The sequence below is a fragment of the Euleptes europaea genome, chromosome 11, assembly GCF_029931775.1.
Source record: "Euleptes europaea isolate rEulEur1 chromosome 11, rEulEur1.hap1, whole genome shotgun sequence".
Classification (NCBI taxonomy): Eukaryota; Metazoa; Chordata; class Lepidosauria; order Squamata; family Sphaerodactylidae; genus Euleptes; species Euleptes europaea.
The window spans coordinates 23,360,117-23,383,286 of NC_079322.1; the positions used below are offsets into that span (position 1 = coordinate 23,360,117).

Below are 23,170 nucleotides of genomic sequence, written 5' to 3' on the forward strand. Positions count from 1 at the left end.
CCCCTAAAACCTCCCACTGATCAAGTGGGGGGACCTGGCAACCCTACCAAATTGTCCTCTCGCCCTCATTCTGTGTAACTGAAAGATTCAAGATGTTACCTTGCTGTCTGCCATGTACTGAAACCTTGCCTGTGGTGAAAGATGACCTAGTCAGTTGTAGCTGCAGCACTACAGAAGCACATTGCGCATGTCTTGGGAAACCCTTTAAAGCAAAGGTTAATAGTATCTTTCTAAAGATACTATCAGCCATTACCTTCTTTTTAATAATTGTGAGATGTGAAGATAAACCTTCATTAAGTCTGGACAGTTAGCATTTAAAAGGACTCACCCAAGGTTTAAAGGAAAGCAGCTCATGTCCTTTTCTGTTTCATTGACTGTACAACAAGAAATGCCTTCCCAAGGGCAGGTCAGTAACTTTCAGTTACCAGCACACCAATGGTGACTAAATACTATAATGGGTCAAAAAATGTTTTCACCATGTTGCCAAAACCAAAAGAAAGCAAAAAACCTTGGTTCCTACTTAAGAAATGCCTGCTGTGTTAAATTAAATGGGTGACTAACCTTTTTACAAGATCAAAGATATAGCTTGATTGTCTGCACAAGATGAAATTCTAGAAGTATAACTACACATGACGTGTAATAATTTCCATTAATTCTTAAACCATAGTAGAGTTCAACCAGAGCTGCAATCCACTACAGTAATTTGACTGTAAAGACCCACAAATGTTAATGGGTGCTATGCAGAAGCAGTGCTGGGTGGACTGCACTTTCCAAATCAAGCAAGTGATATCAAGTCTTATTAAAAAAATAATTAATGGCTTAGAGAAGAGGTTTGTTAAATTAGAAGCAGATGCACAAAATGCAGTGTAAAATTGTATATATATTTTGCCCACCACCTCATTTTTCCATTCTTGCTGCTTTAAGATAATAGTGTATCATATACAATGTCCATTGAATAAATACAGAAGCGTTATACCGTTTTACATAATTTTGTACAGCACTTTCTTTGAAATTCCATGTAGAAATAAATAAATATCTGAAAGCAAGGAAAACTATATTTTGTAAAGGTTCTGAGTTAATCTGACGTCAGAGGGCTGCAGCAAATCCATCCAGCTGCACACTGAGTTAGGAAACCAAACCTGGCAGATACCACCATCATGTTGGCCGCTAAACAGGTACTCTTTGACAGCTTAGAGCACATTTTGAAGTACTTAGGTATCAATTAAAGTTGACACCATCCCCATTTTTCTCACTGTGAGGAAAGTCTTGAGCTTTGTTGCTTTGACTTTGTATCCTTTCCGGGCCCATTTCCAAGTTTCACTGCCTTGCTAATTAAATGGCCTTCCTTACAAGCAACCCTCATTGCGAAGAGGGCCAGAGACTTACTTTTAAAAAATGGCAAGCTGGAGATTCAAAGGAACTAGAAAATCACAGCGACAGATTGTTAACGTTATGACGCTACAGCTCTGTGGCAATTACCAATTTTTTTAAAAAGTTCTCAAAAAGGCCACCAGTGATACTGCAGGGAAAACAGCAGCCACAAGGGGCTCATGGAAGGAAAAGCCTGGCACCTGGACAATTAGAGAACAACAATCATGGGAATGCTCTAAAAAACACCACTGCAGTTTGGAACCCTAGATGGAGAAGAAGCCAAGGAGAAGCAGCAGGGTTTTTGTTGAGCCTAGCAAAGTTACAATATGGTTGGGGCCTAGAGCTGTCTCACCCCTGTCTTATCTATAGGACCTGTGACTATTGGTAGATTATAGTCCAGTTCACAACCACTGGCACCAATATTATGCACCAAAAAATTATCCCTTTCCTCTTGGCCTGAATGTTTAGAGCCAACACAATTTTGATACAAATAACAAATTCAATTGCCAACGTTTTAATGCAGCGCATTGGTATAAGACAGGGGTGGGGAACCTTTTTTCTGTCAAGGGCCATTTGCATATTTATAACATCGTTCGGGGGCCATACCGGGCGTAGATCTCCTGGTTGGGTTGTGGGGGAGAAGCTAGGGTTGCCAGGTTCTCTTCACCACTGGCAGGAGGTTTTGGGGCTGGAGCCTGAGGAGGGCGGGGTTTGGGGAGGGAGACTGTATAGCCATAGAGCCCAGTGGCCATTTTCTCCAGGGGAACTGATCTGTATTGGCTGGAGATCAGTTGTAATAGCAGGAGATCTCCAGCCACCACCTGGAGGTTGGCAACCCTAGGGGAGGCTATGCAGAGAAGGCTTGGAGGGTGCCTCTGCTCCCCCAGGTCTTCCTCCAGGTGGGAGAGCAGCCAGTGGCGGGCTCAGGCAACCAAGGTGCCAGGGGGGCACAGCTTGCAGCCTGCATTCGATCTGCAGGGAAGGAGAGAAGGAAGGAAAGAAGGAAAGAAAGGAAAGAAGGAAGGGAAGAAAGAAGAAAAGAAGGAAGGAAGGAAGCAAGGAAAGAAGGAAGGAAAGTAAAACAGTAAAACAGGGGTTCGCGGGGGAGAGGGAGACCCAAGATCGTTATCAAGAAAACAGTTTATTTGCAGCTGCTGACTCAGCTTCTGCCCTAATGGGCAGAAATCTCTGAGTCCCGATTATACTGGGGAAGAGATATTTATCCAAATTCAAGTTATGACGATACATCAACAAGTTATGCATATCTGATTGTATTACAGACAGAAAGGCGACTCAGTACAGTTGCAGTTTCATTCAGTTTCTCCTATCATTGTTTATCGTTCACTCTGACACTCCATGACTCTTAGCCCAGTTACCCAGTGCACAGAGCAGGCTTGTAGCTAGGCAGAAATTCCTTCCCTGGCAGTCTGGAAGCCAATTATTACCGGGAGATCTCTGGGGTACTTTCACACAAGGAAAGAAGGACAGAAAGAAGAAAAGAAGGAAGGAAGTAAAGAAAGAAGGAAGGAAGGAAGGACAGAAAGAAGGAAAGAAGGAAGGAAGCAGGGAAAGAAGGAAAGAAAAAAGGAAGGAAGGAAGGAAGGAAGGAAGGAAGGAAGGAAGGAAGGAAGGAAGGAAGGAAGGAAGGAAGGAAGGAAGGAAGGAAGGAAGGAAGGAAGGAAGGAAGGAAGGGAAGGAGAGAAAAAAATAGAGAAAGAGAGGGGGGAGAAAGAAAGAGACAGAAAAAGAGAGAAAGAATAGGAGAGAGAGTGACAGAAAAAGGAAGAAAAGCGAGAAAAGCCTTCACACGCACACACACATGCACACACACACACACAGCCGGCTCCATGCGACCGGGCTTCAGCCTTCCCACCTCCCACCCCAGTCCACAAAACCTGATCGGCTCCCACGCGCATGCTCCGCCACCAGGAGCGACTGGCTTTTCCCTCTTCTTCCCCCCTCCCTCAGCGGCGAGAGAGGTTTCAACTGCTGTGCCACGGCGTGAAGGAACGCTTCGCCTTGCCGGCTTGGGGGAAGCATCTTTCTCCCTCCCTGCCCCTCTCGCCGATTAACAGCTGACAGTCGGCAAGAGGGGGTTTAAAGGGGCCGCAGCGTTCCTGCACACTGGGGCTTCAGGGAGGGCCGTGCTGGGCTGTGTCTCTGTGGCAGGGCCCTGGAGCTCCCAAGGGCCACCGAAAACGGCCTCGGGGGCCGTAAACGGCCCGGGAACCAGACATTCCCCATCCCTGGTATAAGACAATTGCTCTGCTATTTACAACCACTATAAAAGAGCAAAAAGGAAGCTCCAGGTCAGCCAGGAAAAATAAAGAATTTGCACAGAGGGTACACATTTGAACAATCTCACGCCAGTTCACAACATTATACGAGACTTAATGAGACAAAGAAGGATTTCAGGAATTGTTCCGGAAAAGGGGCTATATGATTCCTTTAGACTATAACACGTCAACAAACGTACCACAAAGAAACCTCTGAAGAATGTAGTCATGCAGTGGTTACTGTAATTACTTTGTATCATGAACCTACTGTCTCATCAAAAGAAATAAGAGAAAGACTAGAGATAACTACCAACATAGAAAAATTTACCATTCATAGATATAATCCTGAATGTAAACTACTGGTGAATAAATCATCATCTACCCAAGACTCCTAAAAACAACATTTTGCATGACCATCTCTAGCTAACGCAGATGAAAGGGCATATGACTTAAATATAAATTTAATTCGTTATCTAACTTCTCTTTAGTGAGAAATTAGATGGAAACTGTAAAAATCATTGGGCTGAAACTTCTTACATTCTGCTATAATGAACAGCCTTAGAAAACACTAAATGTATATCGTAATTCAATTCTCTGTGTCATAACTGGCAAAACTTCTGTTAAACCAGCACTGTTGCAAAAGGGAAACTTTGAATCCTGCCATCTTTTGTCTATAAACTCCTGCAATAAGTATTAAGTTTTCCCTATTTAATATGGGAGTTTTGCTAGTTTTATATAGTGATGCTTTAACAGTTGTGGTGATGTCAGCTACAAGAAGCAGTAACAGATGGGCTGGAATGGAGACCAAAGTATTTTCCCCCCCCTCTGGATGAAGAAAACTGAATGTATAGTAGTTTCATTTATAACTCCACCCACTATTTCATCCCCATTTAATATCCTTTATGCTTACATTCAACTAGAAGTGAACTTCTCCTTTCTCCATGGTTTTCTACTCATGTTAGCTCCCACACTCCTATTTATTTGCTGTTGGCTATGCCAGACATTTATCTATGCAACAGAGCTGTATGTTTTTGCAAAAAAAAAAGTAGAAGAGGAGAAAATAGGGCATTGTTTCCCCTTCCTTGTAAAACACCACAACACAACGCAGAAGTTTCTCATCCCACGTAGCACTTATTTATTGGCTCAGTTTGGATGTTATAACCTTGCCAGGGACCTTTCATACTCTATCCTCACTCCCCTGAAATGTACTGATTCCATCCTTTACTTTCTGGTTTGTGGTAACAATATATTGCCATGACAAACCTAAACTGAGTGAACAATTGTTACTGCTAATCTTATTTGTCTCCAAACTATAATTTTAAAAAACCATGGTTTCAGACTTTGGTGTATAACCGAATTATAACTAGTGGTAACAAAACTGCATTTGGTTATCAAAATATTCATGATATACACAATAATATATATTATAAATACATGACCTCAGGGGAGGTCTTAGTCATGGGGCAACCAGGCCAGCTGCCCTGGGCTGGTCAGGGCCCTAACCACTTATGCCCACCCTTGGAGGGGGAAAGAATAGGGAAAAGCGAGCAGGCTCCCACAGGTGAGTATGCATGCCCTCTCCAAGGTTCAGGCCACCAGCCACGCTCATTTGGATAACAGTTCAAACTAGTTTTTTTAAAGGCAGGGAGAGACATTAAAAGATCTGGTTAAAAGTCCAATTAACTAATTACTGGACATGGGTCCTGTGACCTCTGGAATCAATTTTCCAGGGGTCAGAAGGGAATGCAACAAAATATTTATTTATTTATTTTGTGCTTTATAACCTGCCCTACCTGGCTCAGAGCAGGTAACATCATATATATGTCCACCAATGCCTTCAACTGACAGGTCACTGAATCTAATCTATTAGTTATGGGTCTGGTTATAGTTATCATTCTTGAGGTTACAACTGGGCTGGCACTTGAGATTCAGGAAGGGACTGCAGCCAGCAGGCAAGTGCAAATGGGTTCTTCATCTATTGCCAGAAGGGAGTCCCCTCAAAGGGCCCGAAGATGATGTCTAGCTGCACCTCCAGGCTGTGATATCTGATGAAGGGGTTCACATTCAAAGCATCCCACTTAAACCAGCCTACCTCCCCAGAATCCATAGCAGATGAGGTGGGGAGAGCGATTTTGTCTGTGGTTGTATGTGATCCCTTCAACAGTTAATCCCAAGTATTATTTGAAGCTGTAAAATAAGGTCATGGCCTTATTTTCTGTACCAAAAATCAGCACCTTGGACATCCTTGCCCACCCACAACTAGGCCTTTTAAAACAGAACTTTGATGTTTCATTTTTTCTGAATCTATTTCATTACCAAGTAAAATGATATTCAGAAAAGTGAAATAGTATACTTCCACTGACTTGTACGTACCTGTCATCCCCTTATAATAAGGCACACTGGACTTGTTTTGAAGGCACACTAAGGGCTGTAGGTATCTTTAGTGTATTTCAGCAGAATCTCTCTCCCATGAAGGGCAACTACAGTGCTTTCCCTACAGAATTTCATTTTTAAAAAACTGACAGCTGAATTCCTCCTAGATCTCAACTCTTAAGAATGAAAGAGAAAACAACCATAAAGATTTTAACGTTTTTCTTTACTATGATGACAACATGTATTTATTGCAGCCAGTGATCATACCGCACAACTAGCAAACCTCTGGATCCTTCATGGAATACTAAGTTGAACAGGAAGATTAAGGAACACTTCTCAATACAGCCTTTCCAATGCACACACACACACAAATCTGTGCTTTTAAAAACAAGTAACAATGGAAATGACTACAATGAAAGAAAAAAATCTCCTTAAAGTCTCATGACACAGTTGGTGAAAATCTTGTAACAACTGACTGTTCATAGAAATGTCAGCTATGTTTGCATGAAAGAACTATACAAAAACTTTGCTCACCCTATAAAATTTAATAAAATATTTTTTAAAAGAACTTTGCTCACAAAGTCAAATAAATAGGAAAGCACTGTTTATATGTAACTTGGGTTCTTCCAGATTGTTCCTTTCTGACATGCTAACACCTAATGAACGTGCAGCTCAAAGCAAACATTAGAACCTTTTCCCATCACAGTGCATATGTTGATTCAGACTCCTGTCCAATCTTGAAAGTACGTCACTCCTTTCGTTTAGAGGTATAATCACCAAAATAGAGCTTTCATAACCATTCCGGCTCAGTTTTGTAGCCCCTACACTTCTTTGGTCTGTGATCAGTCCACTTGTTCTGCCCCTTTTGAGAAGTCTTGCCTGTCCTTGTCTAAAGGCGCTGCTTACCAAAAGGATTAGGTGACCCTCTGCTAGTTAGTGAGTACAAGACAAAGGAGATTATACCAGCTAGGAAAAAGGCATGAGTAGACCATGTTTACATAAGCGAATTCTAATCATGGAGGATAACAGACAGCTAGTTCAGCCATGAAAAGGTATAGCCTCGACACAAAAGGATAAGCCTAAAGAGATTCAGCCAGGCATGGACAGCTCTGTAGTTGTCATTCTAAAACATTTCAATCCAATCACACTAAATTCTCGGTGGTATGGCCTCGGCCTAGCTCAACAGAAAAGACCTCCAGGGATCTCTCAACCTGTAACCTAGTGGTTCCCAAAGTGGGCAGTACCACCACCTGGGGGCGGTGGGATTACCTAGTGGACACTACCTAGGGGACTGTCAGCGAGGGCACCCAGTCGGGCCCCGGATAGCAAGCTCCGTGTTCTTCCCCCCCCCTCCCGGTCTCGTGGAAAAGTCTCTTCAGTTTGGGAGGAAGGTGCGAAAGCTGGAGACACTAACACTTCAAAGCACGCCTTCCTATTGTAAATCAACTCTGATCTCAAGGTGTCAATTCTGCCAGAAACCTGGCACCTCTAGAAGCTTGAAAGAACCCTGATGTTTTGCATTTCAAAGATTACGTGTAATCAATTCTAGTGTGTGTCCCCTACAAAGATGGCCTGTATTTCCCCCATCTGTATTCTGACCTTAAGTTTGTATAGATCTATTGAACCCGTTTGCTTTCTTAATAAAACTTTAAACTCTCTGAAACGTCTGGAGTGAAGTTTACTATTGCTGAGATGCAACGAGGTACTGAAGTCTGACAGGGACACTAAGAGGCAAGGGGGCAGCAGGGGGGGCGCTAGAGGTGGGCCCCTTCAACTGTGTTGTTGGATGGGGTAGGGGGTGCTGGGGATGAGTTTGTGGAACCAAGGGGGCGGTGGCCCGAAAAGTTTGGGAACCACTGCTGTAACTGAAGACAATTTCACAGCATGCTCCCTCCCAGGCACAGCTCTTTCCTACCTCTACCCTTCCACCTTCATCCCCTCCAAATCAATCTAGGTGCCTAATTCTGATGCCACCTCCGTTTCTCCCTGCCTCCAGCTAGCCCCACAAAAACCAGACCTTTGTCTCTAATATTCTCTGACCCCTATACCGACTTGCCCCTCAACCTTACAATTCACATCCAGCTTCAACTGTGGGGGTCTAAAACTTGCTCCTTGTGCTCTGCTCTCTGGACCGCTCCTTGGATTTATTGCTTGAACCCCCCCCCCTTTGTACCCATGCCAAGAAATCCATCCTAGGACTCCTAACCTTTGGTTCAGTGTAGGTCTGTAATCCACCTGGCTCTTCAGGCCCCCTGGGACACTATAAATAACCCCATACATCTTCCCCACACTGAAGAGGGCAGGCAATATCTCACTGTTCTCCCTCCATTCTTTAAGATACACACTGCAATGTGAGGATAAATATTATATGAGTGCTGAAACTGAGTACAGTACTTGTGCACTCCTTGGTATATTTTGTACTGAAACATTAATACATTTGTACTTGAATATTATTTTGACTGTGTGGCTGAATTTTGGTTTCTCTCAAGCTCTCTCTTATCACTCTGCTAAATTCCGATATCCATCACCATTCCAACCTTGCACTGGAGATGTGCCACCTTGCCAAAAAAAAATCCTTAAATCAGAAAGTGGTGGTCTAGGACAAGGTTTGGGGCATATTTCCTTCTAGCTGGGTAATAAAACCGGTCAACAGCTCTTTCTAGGACAGGAGTGAGACACTGGCGGAGTGGTTTCTTTCCTATGCACAGCTATTTTATACAACAGATCCAGTTTGGGAAGGCAGACTCATTCACTCAAGATACATGGCCAGCTGACTACAGATCGCAAATGGCAGCATTAGGCTGCCAGTATAACCTGATGTCTTCATATGCCTCAAGAACAGACTAGGACAAATAAGGTAGCCTTGACATTACTCCTACAAAACTATTCTTACACAAAACTTACAAAGCATGAAATCACAAGTACGAATTATAGGTTTTTACTTCCTATTACAGGTTTTCACTTCCTTCTGTCTTTTACACTTTTTTGTCAAAATTAAAGAGAAAGTTCTGAAATTCTGCAGTTCCTCTTAGAACGTAGCTATTACACTAAGACAGATTAAATATATATATCCAAAGATGCTTATTCATCTTATTATAAGTTCTACTTGCTCTCTTCACATCTTCATTTGGATATTAAAGTTAAAAGGTCGATCTGTATTGTTTTCAAAATATGCAGTGTTTTAAATAAATCAGGAACTGGAAACCTAGATTATGTTAATGTTTGTCTGCAAATTATGTTATGGTCCAGCAAAGATTTAAGTAATAACTTATACCACCAAGGTATTTAATGTAATAAATACAAGAATATACAAGTAATAAATATTGGTCAAATATAACACATTCAAATTTCTGAATTTTTTGTAGTATTTTAAACTACTTTTCCTCTTTAAATAGAAAGCAAGAGAGACTGAGACTCAAAGAATCTTAGAAGAAATCAAAGAAATCTGGTAGCTATACTTTGAATTTTGAATCCACTACATCAACTATTATTAACAACTTGGCAAGACTAGAGTATAAAAAGTCCGGTCAGCCTCAAATGTGCTTAATATGCACACCAGAGTATTCCTTAACAATAGTTAGGGGAGTGTTTTTCTCAGCACAAGCTTAAGAACAGAGTACAGCCTCTTTCCAAACTCTTTATCACTGGCTATTTTTTTAAAAAAAATTCTAGCTTGTCTTTCCACTTCAAAAGCCTTTAAGTTGAATACTAAAACAACAGAGATTAGAACAGAACATGATACAATAAAGCAAGCAATTAAACAACCAAAAAGTAGAGATCAAAAGCTGCAAGACAGCAACAAAAAGCAGTAGCCAAGATAGCCCCAATATTACGCCTGTCTCTGTAAAATTCTAACAGCGCATTCCTGAGTTTGGGGGCTGAACGGGCTTAGGAGGCAATGTGACCCCCAACGCCGGCATCCATACCACTTGCGCTGACCCTCGGGCACCAGCTCAGCCTCCCATCGACATCCTTCCGGCACAATTCCTCCCACCGGAGTCCTGGGAGGCGTTCCTGGGGGCGGAGCTGCCGGTAGGCAGCTTCCTAACCCCTTTCAGCCCATGAATGCCCTCTTTTGTAACAGCAGTGCTGCGCCAACTTTTTGTTGGTGCAGCATCGCTGTTCTCTATGAGACTTCCCCCTCTTTTAATTTTTTTTGGGGGGAAATGCCTTTTTTTCCCCCTGCAGTAACTGCGAATCTCTGGGAAGGCACAGTGGCAGCACCACAGCCAAGCCACAGCCATGCCATCCCCGGCTTTTGCAGGTTTCAGGAATGGGCTGTTAAGCTGGTTTTCTCTTGCGTCCTAATTTCTAGCCCTTAACATTTTGCCACGTTTCCCACATCTTTGTATTAAAATGTGTAAGTTTTTAAAATGTCAACTAGAGACTTTTACAAGAATCAAAGAGCAAGAAAACTGCACTATTCCAATCAAAGGCATCAATGTTAAAATCCGCCCAAGGGCATTGTAGTAAAATAATGCAAAAAGTATTTAAATTGAAATTATGCCAGGGTTACTTACTGGAAATTCCCCACTCTTACTGCTACAGGAACGTGGGACAGCTGAGTTGCCCACTTCAGAGTCACATCTTGATAAACATGTAACATGCTGTTGTGGTTTCCAATTAGAGTGTTTATTGTTCCTTCAGACACTGTTAAAAACACAGAAAGACCTTAGAACCCGTTTTTATTTTACATTTCTTGAAGAGTCTGTTTCTCTCATTTTTGAGGCATGTCACTGTATTCGTTATGTGACATAATCAATTTCAACAACTTCAGATTTTGAATCAAGCTCAGAATACAACAGGAAGCCAGTGCGGTGTAATGTGACCCCAGCAAGCCACCTCATCAAGACATAGACATCTGCGGCCTTTTCAAACGAACAGTGATCAGAAGGAGTAGAACAAAAATGGGAGTCTAGTGGCACCTCAAAGTTTACTGCATCCAAAACTTTCATGAACCAGAGCTCACTTCTTGAGATGCACTGGAATGTAAATCCATTATGTACACAACAGAAAGAGAGGATTTTACAGAGGCCAGTTCAAAGCACACCAAATCCAACGAACAATCAGTTCACTCAGCAGGGGTGTGAGACACCTCCAACTATTATTAGATAATGAAAAAGCAGATTCAATAGGAAGTTACAGAGATATAGCCAAAGCATTTGCAACAGGTGGGATATGCAGGATATTAATACCTATAGTCAGTTCAGAAGCTAAGTTTAAGCCTGGGGTACTTTGTCTTGAATATGTCAATGAATTCTAATTCAGCAATTTCGCAGCAACAGCAGTAGTAGTAGTATAGTTCCAAAGCATGACTGACAGTCGTTAGGACTGACAACCAGCACCTTCACTCTTAACTATGCATCAGGCCACAGCTAGCATATGCATAACATTTTACAACATTGTAGCAACCCCTGCATAAGGCAAACTAATCATCATGTAATTAAAAATAGAATTAATAAGCATAATGAACACAAAATTTGGGGTATGGACTCAAGCACTTAGCTTCAATAGGCAACAGTAAAAACAAGTAATATTGAGCTTAGGGTACTGTCACATTATAGCAATCACAACTGCTGGAACTAATTTTCTTTTATTTAAAAAATTATTTTCACAAACCTGAACAATAAGGAAGAAAGCAACTTGGACTGGAGTCAAGCTTTTTCATGAACCGAATTTGTCCATTATCCTTAAGGCAAAATAAGTTTCTTTCCCCCAGAACAAATACAGATGAAACAGTCTGATTGAAAGAGACAACACATATATCCAGAGCTTGCTCTCCAATGTTTAAAATCCAGTCCACCTAAAAAAAAAGCCCGCAAAAAACCAGAAAATCAGTGTCCAGCAAACTGAATGCACTCCAGAAGACATTAGCAAAATATTTAGCTCTTTCAAATCAAATGAGTTTTCAGCAACATGAGATTAATGTTGTATGATTAGCTACCAAATAGGCATATCATTTTAGTGCTATATTTCTCAATCATACAAAAATAAAATTTTGACATAGTACCAAACTCATAATATCACAGTAACTTCATTAAAATTAGTGTTAGAAGGTGGATGTAACAGCAAGTGACTAGTGATAATCTGTGACGTTAACATTGTATTTAAATTATCGTATCTGCTGACTTTGTGACTTTAGGTTTGTTTGTTTTTGCTTGATTTGTCAGTCGCCAGCCAGTTTCCATCACACAAATTCCATTCAGCAAAGGCTACTCTCCATCACAGTAAAGACACATCACGGCAGATAAAACACAAAAAGAAAAAAACTAGTAACAAACACTCGTATATTGTACCCACAACATATATCGAGGAAAATATAACAGCCCCAGTACAGAGAAGTCGGACTTTTGTGCACCTTTTCTAAACCAGAGCAACCTATTCAACACAAGTTGTTTTTCAAATTCCCTTAAGTTTAAAGCACTGCTTCTTAATGCAAGCAGGGAAGGCTCCTACTGAGAGCAAGCAAAACAAAATACCCATTGCTTGTAAAGCAGCTTAATGGGCCATGCCTATAGATGTCCTTTTTTAAAAAAAGGAACTATGTTCTTGACATAAATTGGAACTTAATTTCCCCTCCCCCTTCTTTAGCATGCCACTGATTGTTCTTATTGACGAGCGGAGCTTACCGCGAGTTTTCTTCCAGCACCTAGTTTTTGTTGCTCCGTTTCTTGTCTGGAAGCATCTGTTGCAAATGCAAGCACTTGGTACCTATTGCAAAAAAGAAAGAACAAAAAATAACCCCCTAAGTAGCTTCTTTTAAATCATTTCATATTTGTACCTGGGTGTTTGTGTGTGTAATCACTGTTTTAGAACCTATGGGGAAAAACTAACTAAAATATGTAAAAGAATCCATTCTTTAAATCTGTTATTATTTCATTGGACTAGAAGATTCTAATCTAAGAACTAACAAAATTGCTTTGCATGGATAGCCTAAAGGTACAGAGCATTAGCACACCATGATGTACACCTTGATATAATCACTGTTAGAGACAAGATACAAGATCTGATCTAGTTAGGTTAGTGATATGCATTTAATATGGTTCATCCCCCAAAATGTGACTGTTTCTGCTCGATTCAATTAACTGGTAAAAGGCAACAGATTCAATATAACTAGTTACATATTTAACATTCATACATACTTGTAGCTCTCAACCTGCCGACAAGAAGAGACGGTAATGAAGGAATCTGTTCGAGAGCTATAGGTTAATGGACCAGGCAGAAGGAAGCCTGGTAGAAAGCGGCCAAAAGAATAACTTTCCTGTTCAAACAACATGAGCATTCCATCCATAGATTGTATACAAATCAAATCCCGACCTAAATAAAAAAGAAACAAAGCAGTCTATGTAAGCTATTCTGTTCTGCAGAAAACTGGACCTGGATTGTTATTGGAACTAAGTATATGATTTAAAACTACTACATTTCTTAAATGCAAACTATGAAATTACTAGTAAATCCCTTGATATGTAACTGACATATTAAAGCCAACATGACTAAGTAAAGCAAAATCATTAGCTTTAGCGAACCATTTCTTCATCAGAAGTCCAATGCAGTGGTTTACAGCTGCAACCCCCTTTTTTACTGAGGTATCGCTATAACATCACGATATCCCCCAAAGCACCAGTCCCCTACCCCTGCCCACCAAAAGTAAAAAGTGGTGATTCATTCATTTTAACCAATGATAAAATTCAAAAGCAAAACATTTCTACTAATTAATAATTATAACAAAGAGAAAATGACGTGTCTGAGGTGGGGAGTATAAGATTTTGCAAAAACCATGGGATATGCTTGCTGAATCCAAAGGTTCCACAGAATTCCAAATTAAAAATTCTGTCCCAATTGCTGCTACAATATGAATACACAGAATATTTTTAAAAAGTACTTATTATGTGTTTCTTCACCCAAGGAATAATAGAAGTATAATGAACACTTAACAGCAAGTGCTCACTATAACTATTACACATTTGTCAACAATATGACTGGTTTTATGTCAACAATAAAACTGGTGAGTTTGTCATTTTCTCAGCTGAGGTCTAGATATAACTTGTCAACTTCTGTTGAATGACAACAGTCACAACTGCAAAACCAAAACAGAAAGGGGAAGAAAAACTTCAGCCCAGAAAGACCAGGTAACAAAGAAGGTTGACAAAACGCCTAATACCAGAATGAATCCTTAATACCTGAATTATTCATTCTGGTATGAATATTTACAGTTGCAACAACTGTTGGTGTTTAAGTATGGCGCTGTAGCATTAAGTGAATTGATGCAGAAAATGAAACCTACAAAATTTGTCTATGAATATTTGATGTTGATAAATAAATATGATATTCAGTGTCTCAGGGATGGAATAAGGAGGTAGATTGCCCTATTTTGCCAAAGCAATAGGATATGGACGTTAAGTTTATACCTACTCTCTCTCAATGGATCTTAAGTTGCAACTTATACAACAAAACATCATGTTTAGAATATACCAGACACCATGGTAGCTCTTTAGGAAAGGACTGAGTAGTGTAACTGTTGGCGTTGCAACTCACATGACGCATCCTCTAAACATATGCTTTGGGCATGTCCATTCATTCAGTTTGTTTAAATTTTGTATTAGAGTGTTCATTGATTTTTCAGGATGCTTGTGTACTTTTAAACTATCTGCCTGTCTCTAGGAGGCTAACCGATGGTCAGTGGAAATGGACCCTCCATGTTCTTACTACAATCAATCAATCTTTATTGGCATATACTCAGAATCATGATGTAAGCAGTACACAAAATTCACTGTCCATATATTTTCGATTTAAATATGGATTAGACTTTAGTCCCAATATTGACAACTTCCATCAGAAATTTCGCCACCTTTAAAGTAACTTCAGGAATAGTATCATTCAACAAAAACCGACATACAGAGAATTCTTGGCTAGATTTCATTTTATGTACTACAGCTTAGTTTCGTACTACGACACTGGAAAGATAAATGCCCACCTCGGTAAATCAACAGATGGAGGATCTTAGAAATCTATATTTGCACACATGGCACATGGACGACAATTGCATATGGACTTATTTTTAGATGTTTGGAAATCTTTTATAGAAACTTATGTGTAGATCTGCCACCATTGTTGTTATATGATTGTCTCTACTTCATGCATACTCCCCCCTTTTTTATTCTATTTAGTTGCTGGATTTTGAGGGGGGGTTTGTTCTTTTTTCTTTCTTTCATTTTTGAAATAAATACATAATACAGCTGGTCAAGTGTTTTTATTGTCAAAAATACAACTGGTCAAGTGATATATGATGAAGGGAGCTTTGACTCTTGAAAGTTTATACACCAAAAATCTTGTTGGTCTCTGAGGTGCTCCTGGACTTGAAACTGTTCTACTGCAGACCAACATGGCTATCCTCTGAAAAAAGTTTTTTAAAGTTACTGAATATCCCATATATGCAACCTTGATTGCAAACACCTGATGAAGCATGACAAACAAAATGCCAAGAAGCACAGCAATAAGGCTAAGGTTTTGCAAATTAACGTTTATTAGTAGACATTAGAAGCCTGCAGTGACTAATTGGTTCAAATCTGTATGCAAAACTAAGTCCCACAGATACATTGTTTCTTTTCCACAACTTGGATGAAAGCCAGGCTGAAAAGGACCAAGATAATCAGTTACCTGGAGCAGCATAGCCACCACCTTCTCCAAGACCTTGCCCCAAAATGGCAGGTTCAGCACTGAACTGTAGTTGCTCAGGTCAGCTGGATTCAAAGATGATTTTTTTCAGTAAAGACCTAATAACAGTCTTTTAATAATAGAAAGAGTTTCTATCAAGGGGCTAACTGTCTACACGAAAATATAAATTGTATGTGTTTTTTTACTCTTGTTGCTATGAGTATCAATACTCGCTTTCCTTTTTTCAATCTCTATTAAAGGTAAAGGTCCCCTATGTAAGCACCAGGTCATTCCTGACACATGGGGTGATGTCACATCCCGACATTTTTTAGGCAGGCTTTGTTTACGGGGTGGTTTGCCAGTGCCTTCCCCAGTCATCTTTCCTATACCCCCAGCAAACTGGGTACTCATTTTACCGACCTCGGAAGGATGGAAGGCTGAATCAACCTTGAGCCGGCTACCTGAAACCAACTTCCATTGGGATCGAACTCAGATTGTGAGCAAAGCTTTGGACTGCAATACTGCAGCTTACCACTCTGCGCCACGGGGCTCTCAATCTCTATTACATGCTTTCAAATATATCCTTATTTTCTACATTATACCAGAGTTGCACAATTACTTATAAATTCGGCTAGAATTTCCTTCCTTGGGACAAATACAACTGTGCAAACATCCAGTCAGTCATATCATATAATCACGGTCAATCAAAAGTAGTGTGAATAGGAAAGAAACACATCTGTTACCACCTACAACATTTTAAATTTGTTTTTTTAAATGCCTGACATAAAACAAAATTATAGCTTAGAAATTTCTCAGCAAGTTTTGATTTCTCTATATACTCTCATGTCCTAATATATTAACCAAATTTTGTCTGCTTTATGGGAGAATCATACTGCAACTGTAGAAGTATAATATTAATGAAATGAGAGGAATGAGATATAGTTCTAAGTAAATCTCAGCTAGTACATCAAACTTTTCCAATTCAAATAAAACTGCCTTTTTTGAAAGGAAAAAAACATCTCTTATTAAACATAAGGTACATTATCTCAAGGTGTAAAAGTTCTTTTATTCTTTTACTGACTGTTGATCGGAAACACATTTCCAATATACCAAAAACTTTAATAAAAAGAGCTAGCAGCTGGAGTTAACAAAATCGTAAATCAGCATATTAAAAGTATTTCCATCACTTTTAAAAAGAATCCTGTTTCCCTTATTAAACATGAAATAGAATGAAACAGCACATTAATCATGACATTCAAAGGAAGTCAGCGAACCAATGAAAATTAATCTTTCATATTAGCTGTATTTTTTGAAAAAAGATCTGCAATATGGAAGTATTAGATACACAGTACCAAAAATTGTCATTCCATATCAACTACAGAAAATCAGCCAAAATATATCTTCTTTGCATTTTCCCTACAACTTACAAAAAATAAAAACTATATACACATACACACTCACACAAATAATCATTAGACTGTAAATCCCGTTGTTAAGTTTCACTAACAACTGAAATTAGATCATTTCTATTCATCATAATATGTTTATGCAATGTTGAAGTTTGTTTCAGATTTCCATGCGGTGGTAATTTTAAGACTTTTCTATTGCTTTTGTAGTAAAGCTCATCCATCCTTCTAGAAAACAAAAACTCCTCAGTTTAAGTCAATGAGCAAACGCTTCCTATTACTAAATTCAATAATTTTAAACAGAATTATAGGTTTAACATGTACAATTTTAAAGACTTTTCTGAACAAGTCAATTGTTTTAGAGCTAGGACTTTCCTTAGGTTCATGAAACATGTTTTTTAAATTATAGAACAGGATATATGGCTTCTGTTCAGTCTAGATTTTATTGTTTATAACATTAGAAACAGTTCATTTCATACTGTGTATATATATGCTACTATAGCCAATTGTTAAAATGTGATAACCCTTTATGGTTATTATTTAATACATATTTATCTAATCTAAAAGAACAAGCAAACAATAAAATCATTTATTTATTTATAATAGTTTCTCTAACACTCTGGGAATTTACACTGATTAGCATTCCTGGCTGAAGTGAACATTTGGTGGACTGCTTCAATTCCACTCCTGACTCAGAAACGATCACATGAAATGAGTCCAGTAACATTCATTCAGAAAGTAGTCCATGGAAATTGGTAAAATATTTTATACTAATACTACTTGATAAACAAATCACACTATTAGCTTATGATAATACCATTTTAATTGGAGGGTTTCTATTTTACCTTCTACAATATTGTCGTTACATGTCTACAGATTTTTTAAAAAATTAAAGTTTAACTCTCTCATAACTTTAGAATTGTTGGGCACCCACTAAAACTGATTGACAAAGGTTTAGGATAAACAAAAAGCTTCACTCAATGTAAAGAAATTCAGTGTCATAAGATGTGATGATATCCACTAATTTAGATGGTTCATAAAATAGATTCGACAAATTCATGGAGGATACAATGATCAATGGCTATTAGTCATGACCGTATTTAATAAAGCTCACATGTGGGGATAACGAAGGGTGGAAAATAGTTTTCCCACAGATTTTCCTGGCTTAATCTAATCCAGAAACCTAGAACTAGTCTTCAAATTATAGGGATTCAGCCCTAATATAACAGAAGGCTTTTAAAAGGAATTAGACAAACTAATGGAAAATCAGTCTACCTTTTCTGAAGTAGGTAGGTTGTGTTTTTTTTTAATAATATGGAATACTCTGCTTGGAATAGTGTGATAAACAGGAGAACAAAGATAAGAGTCTGGTCTCCGTATCCTGAAGTACTAAAGATTCTCCTAGCCCTCAGCTACCCAGCCTCCTCAGCCACATGCAGGTTTTTTGGGCTTTTTGTGAGGTTTTCTTCCTTAGTTCATGTTCTGATCTTTCAATCTATTGCTTCTATCCCACCAGGGGAACAACTGCTTCCACCTCTCATGTAATATTCCTGAGAATATACTACAAAAAGATTGACATGGTCTGCACCTCAACCCAAGAACTACCCCGATGCATACTTTACTTTGATTATTTTGCAGGAGCCTTAGTAATTCTTACAAAACCTCATATTCCCTAAATCCTACTTCCTAGAGACTCATAAGCACCTTGTTACATGTGTGCTTAAGTTAGTAAATCATTCTGTAAATTAATGGCACATACCCCTACATAAAATTTAACCCTTTTATTTTCCCCTGAGTTATGTGTTCTTTATAGATGCTACAATTTAAGATACTTTATTATAGCATTGGCATCAGGTTATAAAACTAAAACAAAGTTAAACAGTCATACAAAATTAAATCATCATATTTAGTTCATTGTGCTTCCTTTGGCCTTTTGTTTTAAATATGAACAAAATGAATAGGGGTTTTGTACTTCAGTTTCAGAAATGGAGTCTTCCAAAAACAAGGCCAGAAATTCTCTTTTCCAAAAGCTTACTTCAGGCTTTTCCAGTGACATATTTATAAAGTGAAAACATAGAACATAGAGTTTGCTGCAGATCAGATGGAATCACTTAGATTGTACCATAGAATTTCAGGAACCACAGCCGTAAGTGGCTTTTACCTCAGCCAGAAAATGACTTTAAACATAAAGCTACTATTGGGGGGGTATGATAGGTTAAAAGATTTGCCTTAAAAATATTTGAAAATACTGTATGCTAATCGGTTCTTGTAGGTTATCCGGGCTGTGTGACTGTGGTCTTGGTATTTTCTTTCCTGATGTTTCACCAGCAGCTGTGGCAGGCATCTTCAGAGGAGTAACACTAAAGGACTGTCTCTCAGTGTCAAGTGTGTAGGAAGAGTAATATATAGTCAGAAAGGGGTTGGGTTTGAGCTGAATCGTCCTGCAAAAAGTATCAAAGGTAATGTGCTAGTCATTGTCCTGTAAGTATCAAGATAATGTACTATTGAGGGTGTGGTATGTTAATATGGAACCATTGTATCCTGAAGTGATCTGTTAATGTGTGAAATCCAAGGCTAATCTGCATGGCTATTGTGGACTGTAGTCTTAGTTAGTCTGGAGGTTTTCAGGACAGGAAGCCAAGCCTTATTCATTCTTAAACGCTCTTCTTTTCTGTTAAAGTTGTGCTGATGTTTATGAATTTCAATGGCTTTTCTGTGTAATCTGACAAAATAGTTGGTAGAATTGTCCAGTCTTTCAGTGTCTTGGAATAAGACCCTGTGTCCTGTTTGGGTCAGTCCATGTTCAGCCACTGCCGATTTCTCAGGTTGGCCAAGTCTGCAGTATCTTTCATGTTCTTTTATCCTTGTTTTCACATTCTTTTATCCTTTTTGTATGCATACAAACAAGGATAAAAGAATGTTGGCACCCAGGCTGAACTCACATCCCCATGTTCTTGAAGTAACTGCACCAGATACTTAATTTGTGTCAAAGTGAAACTTCCTTCCTGACAAAACGGTTTCCAAACTGTCACAAACCCACCCTGGGCCTATGTGTGCTCGTATGCACATTGTGTGTTCAAGTGTATGTAAAGCGTGTTCCTCTTTGTGCCACCACCCCAATTAGAAATCCAGCCTCCCACATTACCAGTCACTTGGGGGACACTAGTAAAGGCTGCCTCTTAGCATCTTCAAAGGGCAGGTTCCCAATTATTCCAGCCCGTCCCCGTGGGAGTGAGTGATTAAGGCACATGAATCACAGTCTGCTCTCTTAAACAGGAAAATATTTATTGCTACAAATTAAGCTACAGCACAAGACAGGGAAAATAACTATCCAGCCTACTGGGTTACAGATCTAAGGAAAATAACAGAAAAGCATAACACTAAGCTAAACTTAACAATATTTATTTTTATTTATTTGTTCAATTTATAACCCGTCCTCCCCAGCCAGGACCAGGCTCAGGGAGGGGAACATCAAATATATAATATTAACAATAAAAGTAATAATTCTAAAATTAAACAATAAAACCCAATTAAAAACCCTTTAAAACTCCAGATGGCGCTTAACTTGGCCCATAGTGCCCGGAGTAAGCAGTAGGTTGCCCCCCCCCAATAATGAGAGTAACATAGAACGAGGGGGGGGATAGGGAGGCCAGCAGAGGATGATACCTGCAGCTGTCTTCAACTGTAGGCCTGGCAGAAAAGCTCTGTCTTGCAGGCCCTGAGGAACTCTTTAAGGTCCCGCAGGGCCCTGATGTTACCAAACAGAGCATTCCTCCATTGTAGAAGATTTACCTCCAATATCTTCCAAATGTACATCCTAACCTTGCTCCATGCAGGGGAATCTGACATCCAGCATTTGAATGAAGACTAACAGGTGTTACCAATATTTTAACCCTTCCTGCCTTTTCTGGCAGGAAGCCTCTTGCTCAGTACAAATTTAGGAACTCGCTCCAGCATGGGAAGGTGAGTCCCAGTCGCCCAATCAACCCAGGGTACACATCTCACACATCTCAATACCTGAATCATGTTTTTCAACAGCTGTAACATGAACACATGAAGCTGCCTTATACTGAATCAGACCCTCGGTCCACCAAAGTCAGTATTGTGTACTCAGATGGGCAGTGGCTCTCCAGGGTCTCAAGCAGAGGTCTTTCACATCACCTACTTGCCTAGTCCCTTTAACTGGAGATTCCAGAGATTGAACCTGGGACCTTCTGCATGCCAAGCAGAGGCTCTACCACTGAGCCACGGCCCCTATCCATCTTGCCCTTCCTGGCAGTCACAGCACATGGTTATCTCTCTGCAGAAACACATCTCTGCTCCGCTGACCTCACAGAGCATTTTATGGCTCTCTTCCCTGTGAATGCAAGCAGCAGTCAGGATCCTAGGGAACCCCTGGTGAGCTTCAAAGCACCTTGCATCTCCAAATCACACCACAAACCACTACAGGGATATCTGCATTGAACTGGGAAGGTATCTGTTGCCACAGATACAACTAGTTAGTATCAAGACCTGGCCTGTTCAATCGCTATGAACAAGCCACCACCCAGATCGAAGAAGTACTTGATGCTTCAAATGGCTGCAATATTTTGTATACATATTAGTGTATGCACAGGACTCTTGCTACAACAGATCAGAATTAGGGCATTTTTCATTCTAGTTACTTTACTGCTCATACAGCCAATTCGGTTCTGAACAGTTTTTCATTCTAGTTCAACAGTAATACGTTTAATTAAATGTACTGGGGGGGGGGACAACTTGAAATTCTGATTGGATTAAAGGTAAAGGTAGTCCCCTGTGCAAGCACCGGGTCATTACTGGCCCATGGGGGGCATCACATCACAACATTTATGAGGCAGACTGTGTTTACAGGATGGTTTGCCACTGCCTTCCCCAGTCATCTACACTGTACCCTCAGCAAGTTGGGTACTCATTTTACCGACCTTGGAAAGATGGAAGGCTGAGTCAACCTTGAGCCGACTACCTGAAACCGACTTCCTTCAGGATCAAACTCTGGTTATGAGCGGAGCTTGGACTGCAGTACTGCAGCTTACTACTCTGTGCCGTGAAGCTCAGTTCTGATTGGACTGGGAATACATTATTAATAGGGAATGTATTTTAAAGCAGAATTTTTTTCATAAAATAACAATTCATTTTTTGGCCACAGAACAAATATGGCCATTGTATGATTTGTATAAAAACAGCAAAAAGGCAGCTATATTTAACATATTTATCTGGTGGATTTAAACTGTACATAATTCAGGATATTTACATGCAATGCTAAGCTAAGTTTACACTGGCCTGCTGGCATCTCAGCCATTCGGTGAACTGAACCCTGGTGACGAAGCTGCATCTTTCACACAAAGGACATGGTATGATAAAAGGATCAGAGATCCAAAAGAAATAGCCAAGAGATGGAGATATGGCAGAAGTCCATCCAGAAGGGATAGGTAAGAACCAAAGGATGAAATACACAAGACACACAAGGGAGATGGAGGTGATGGGAAATAGAATGCCCAAGGAAAACCTGAACTGTCCTAGATGGTCTTCTCTGAGGCAAACTCTGGTTTCCTCCTGAAGGCAATTTCTTATTTCCCAGTTTATGTTTTCTCACCCACTAGGGGGGCATTCACTTCAATGAGAAATAAGGCAGGCACAACGGTGAGAAGGTCCTTCTGTAGGAAAGGTAATGGATTATGTGCTATCATGTGACAGTTTCTCCAACCAAGCAATCTCGACTCCGTATATTACTCTGCCCACAGCAAACACCTTGATGATAAATGGAAAGGTCAAGGAGCAAAACGGTCAGAACCAAGAGACAGAGTTACTGGCTTTTCAGATCCAGCCAAAGCAACACCGGCATCTTGTTGGAGACTGAGGTAGGGAACATTTTGCTTCCATCCCCCCCCACACACACACACAGAGTTTATCAACATAATGCATTTCTTTCCCTCCATAAACCTAGTATCTGAATTGAAGTGGGGAGAGCATTGGAAAATATCCCCTCCTCTCCTACCTCCAAAACCAGTTCTATGAGTGGAGTTCCCAGCAGTTTATTCTTTAAATAGTAGGTGTGTGTGGGAACACGGT

The 23,170-nt window shown here is 39.9% G+C and overlaps 1 protein-coding gene across 1 annotated transcript in view; it reads right to left on the reverse strand.

The window, feature by feature from the left end:
* Positions 1 to 23,170, reverse strand: part of BBS9 (Bardet-Biedl syndrome 9) — a 258,515-nt gene that overhangs the window by 218,823 nt on the left and 16,522 nt on the right. Inside the window, exons 6-9 of the mRNA XM_056857693.1 lie at positions 13,163 to 13,337; positions 12,650 to 12,731; positions 11,640 to 11,823; positions 10,541 to 10,670 (exon numbers count right to left, since the gene is read on the reverse strand). Coding sequence (XP_056713671.1) covers positions 10,541 to 10,670; positions 11,640 to 11,823; positions 12,650 to 12,731; positions 13,163 to 13,337 — 571 coding nt within the window. The remainder of the gene's footprint in view (positions 1 to 10,540; positions 10,671 to 11,639; positions 11,824 to 12,649; positions 12,732 to 13,162; positions 13,338 to 23,170) is intronic.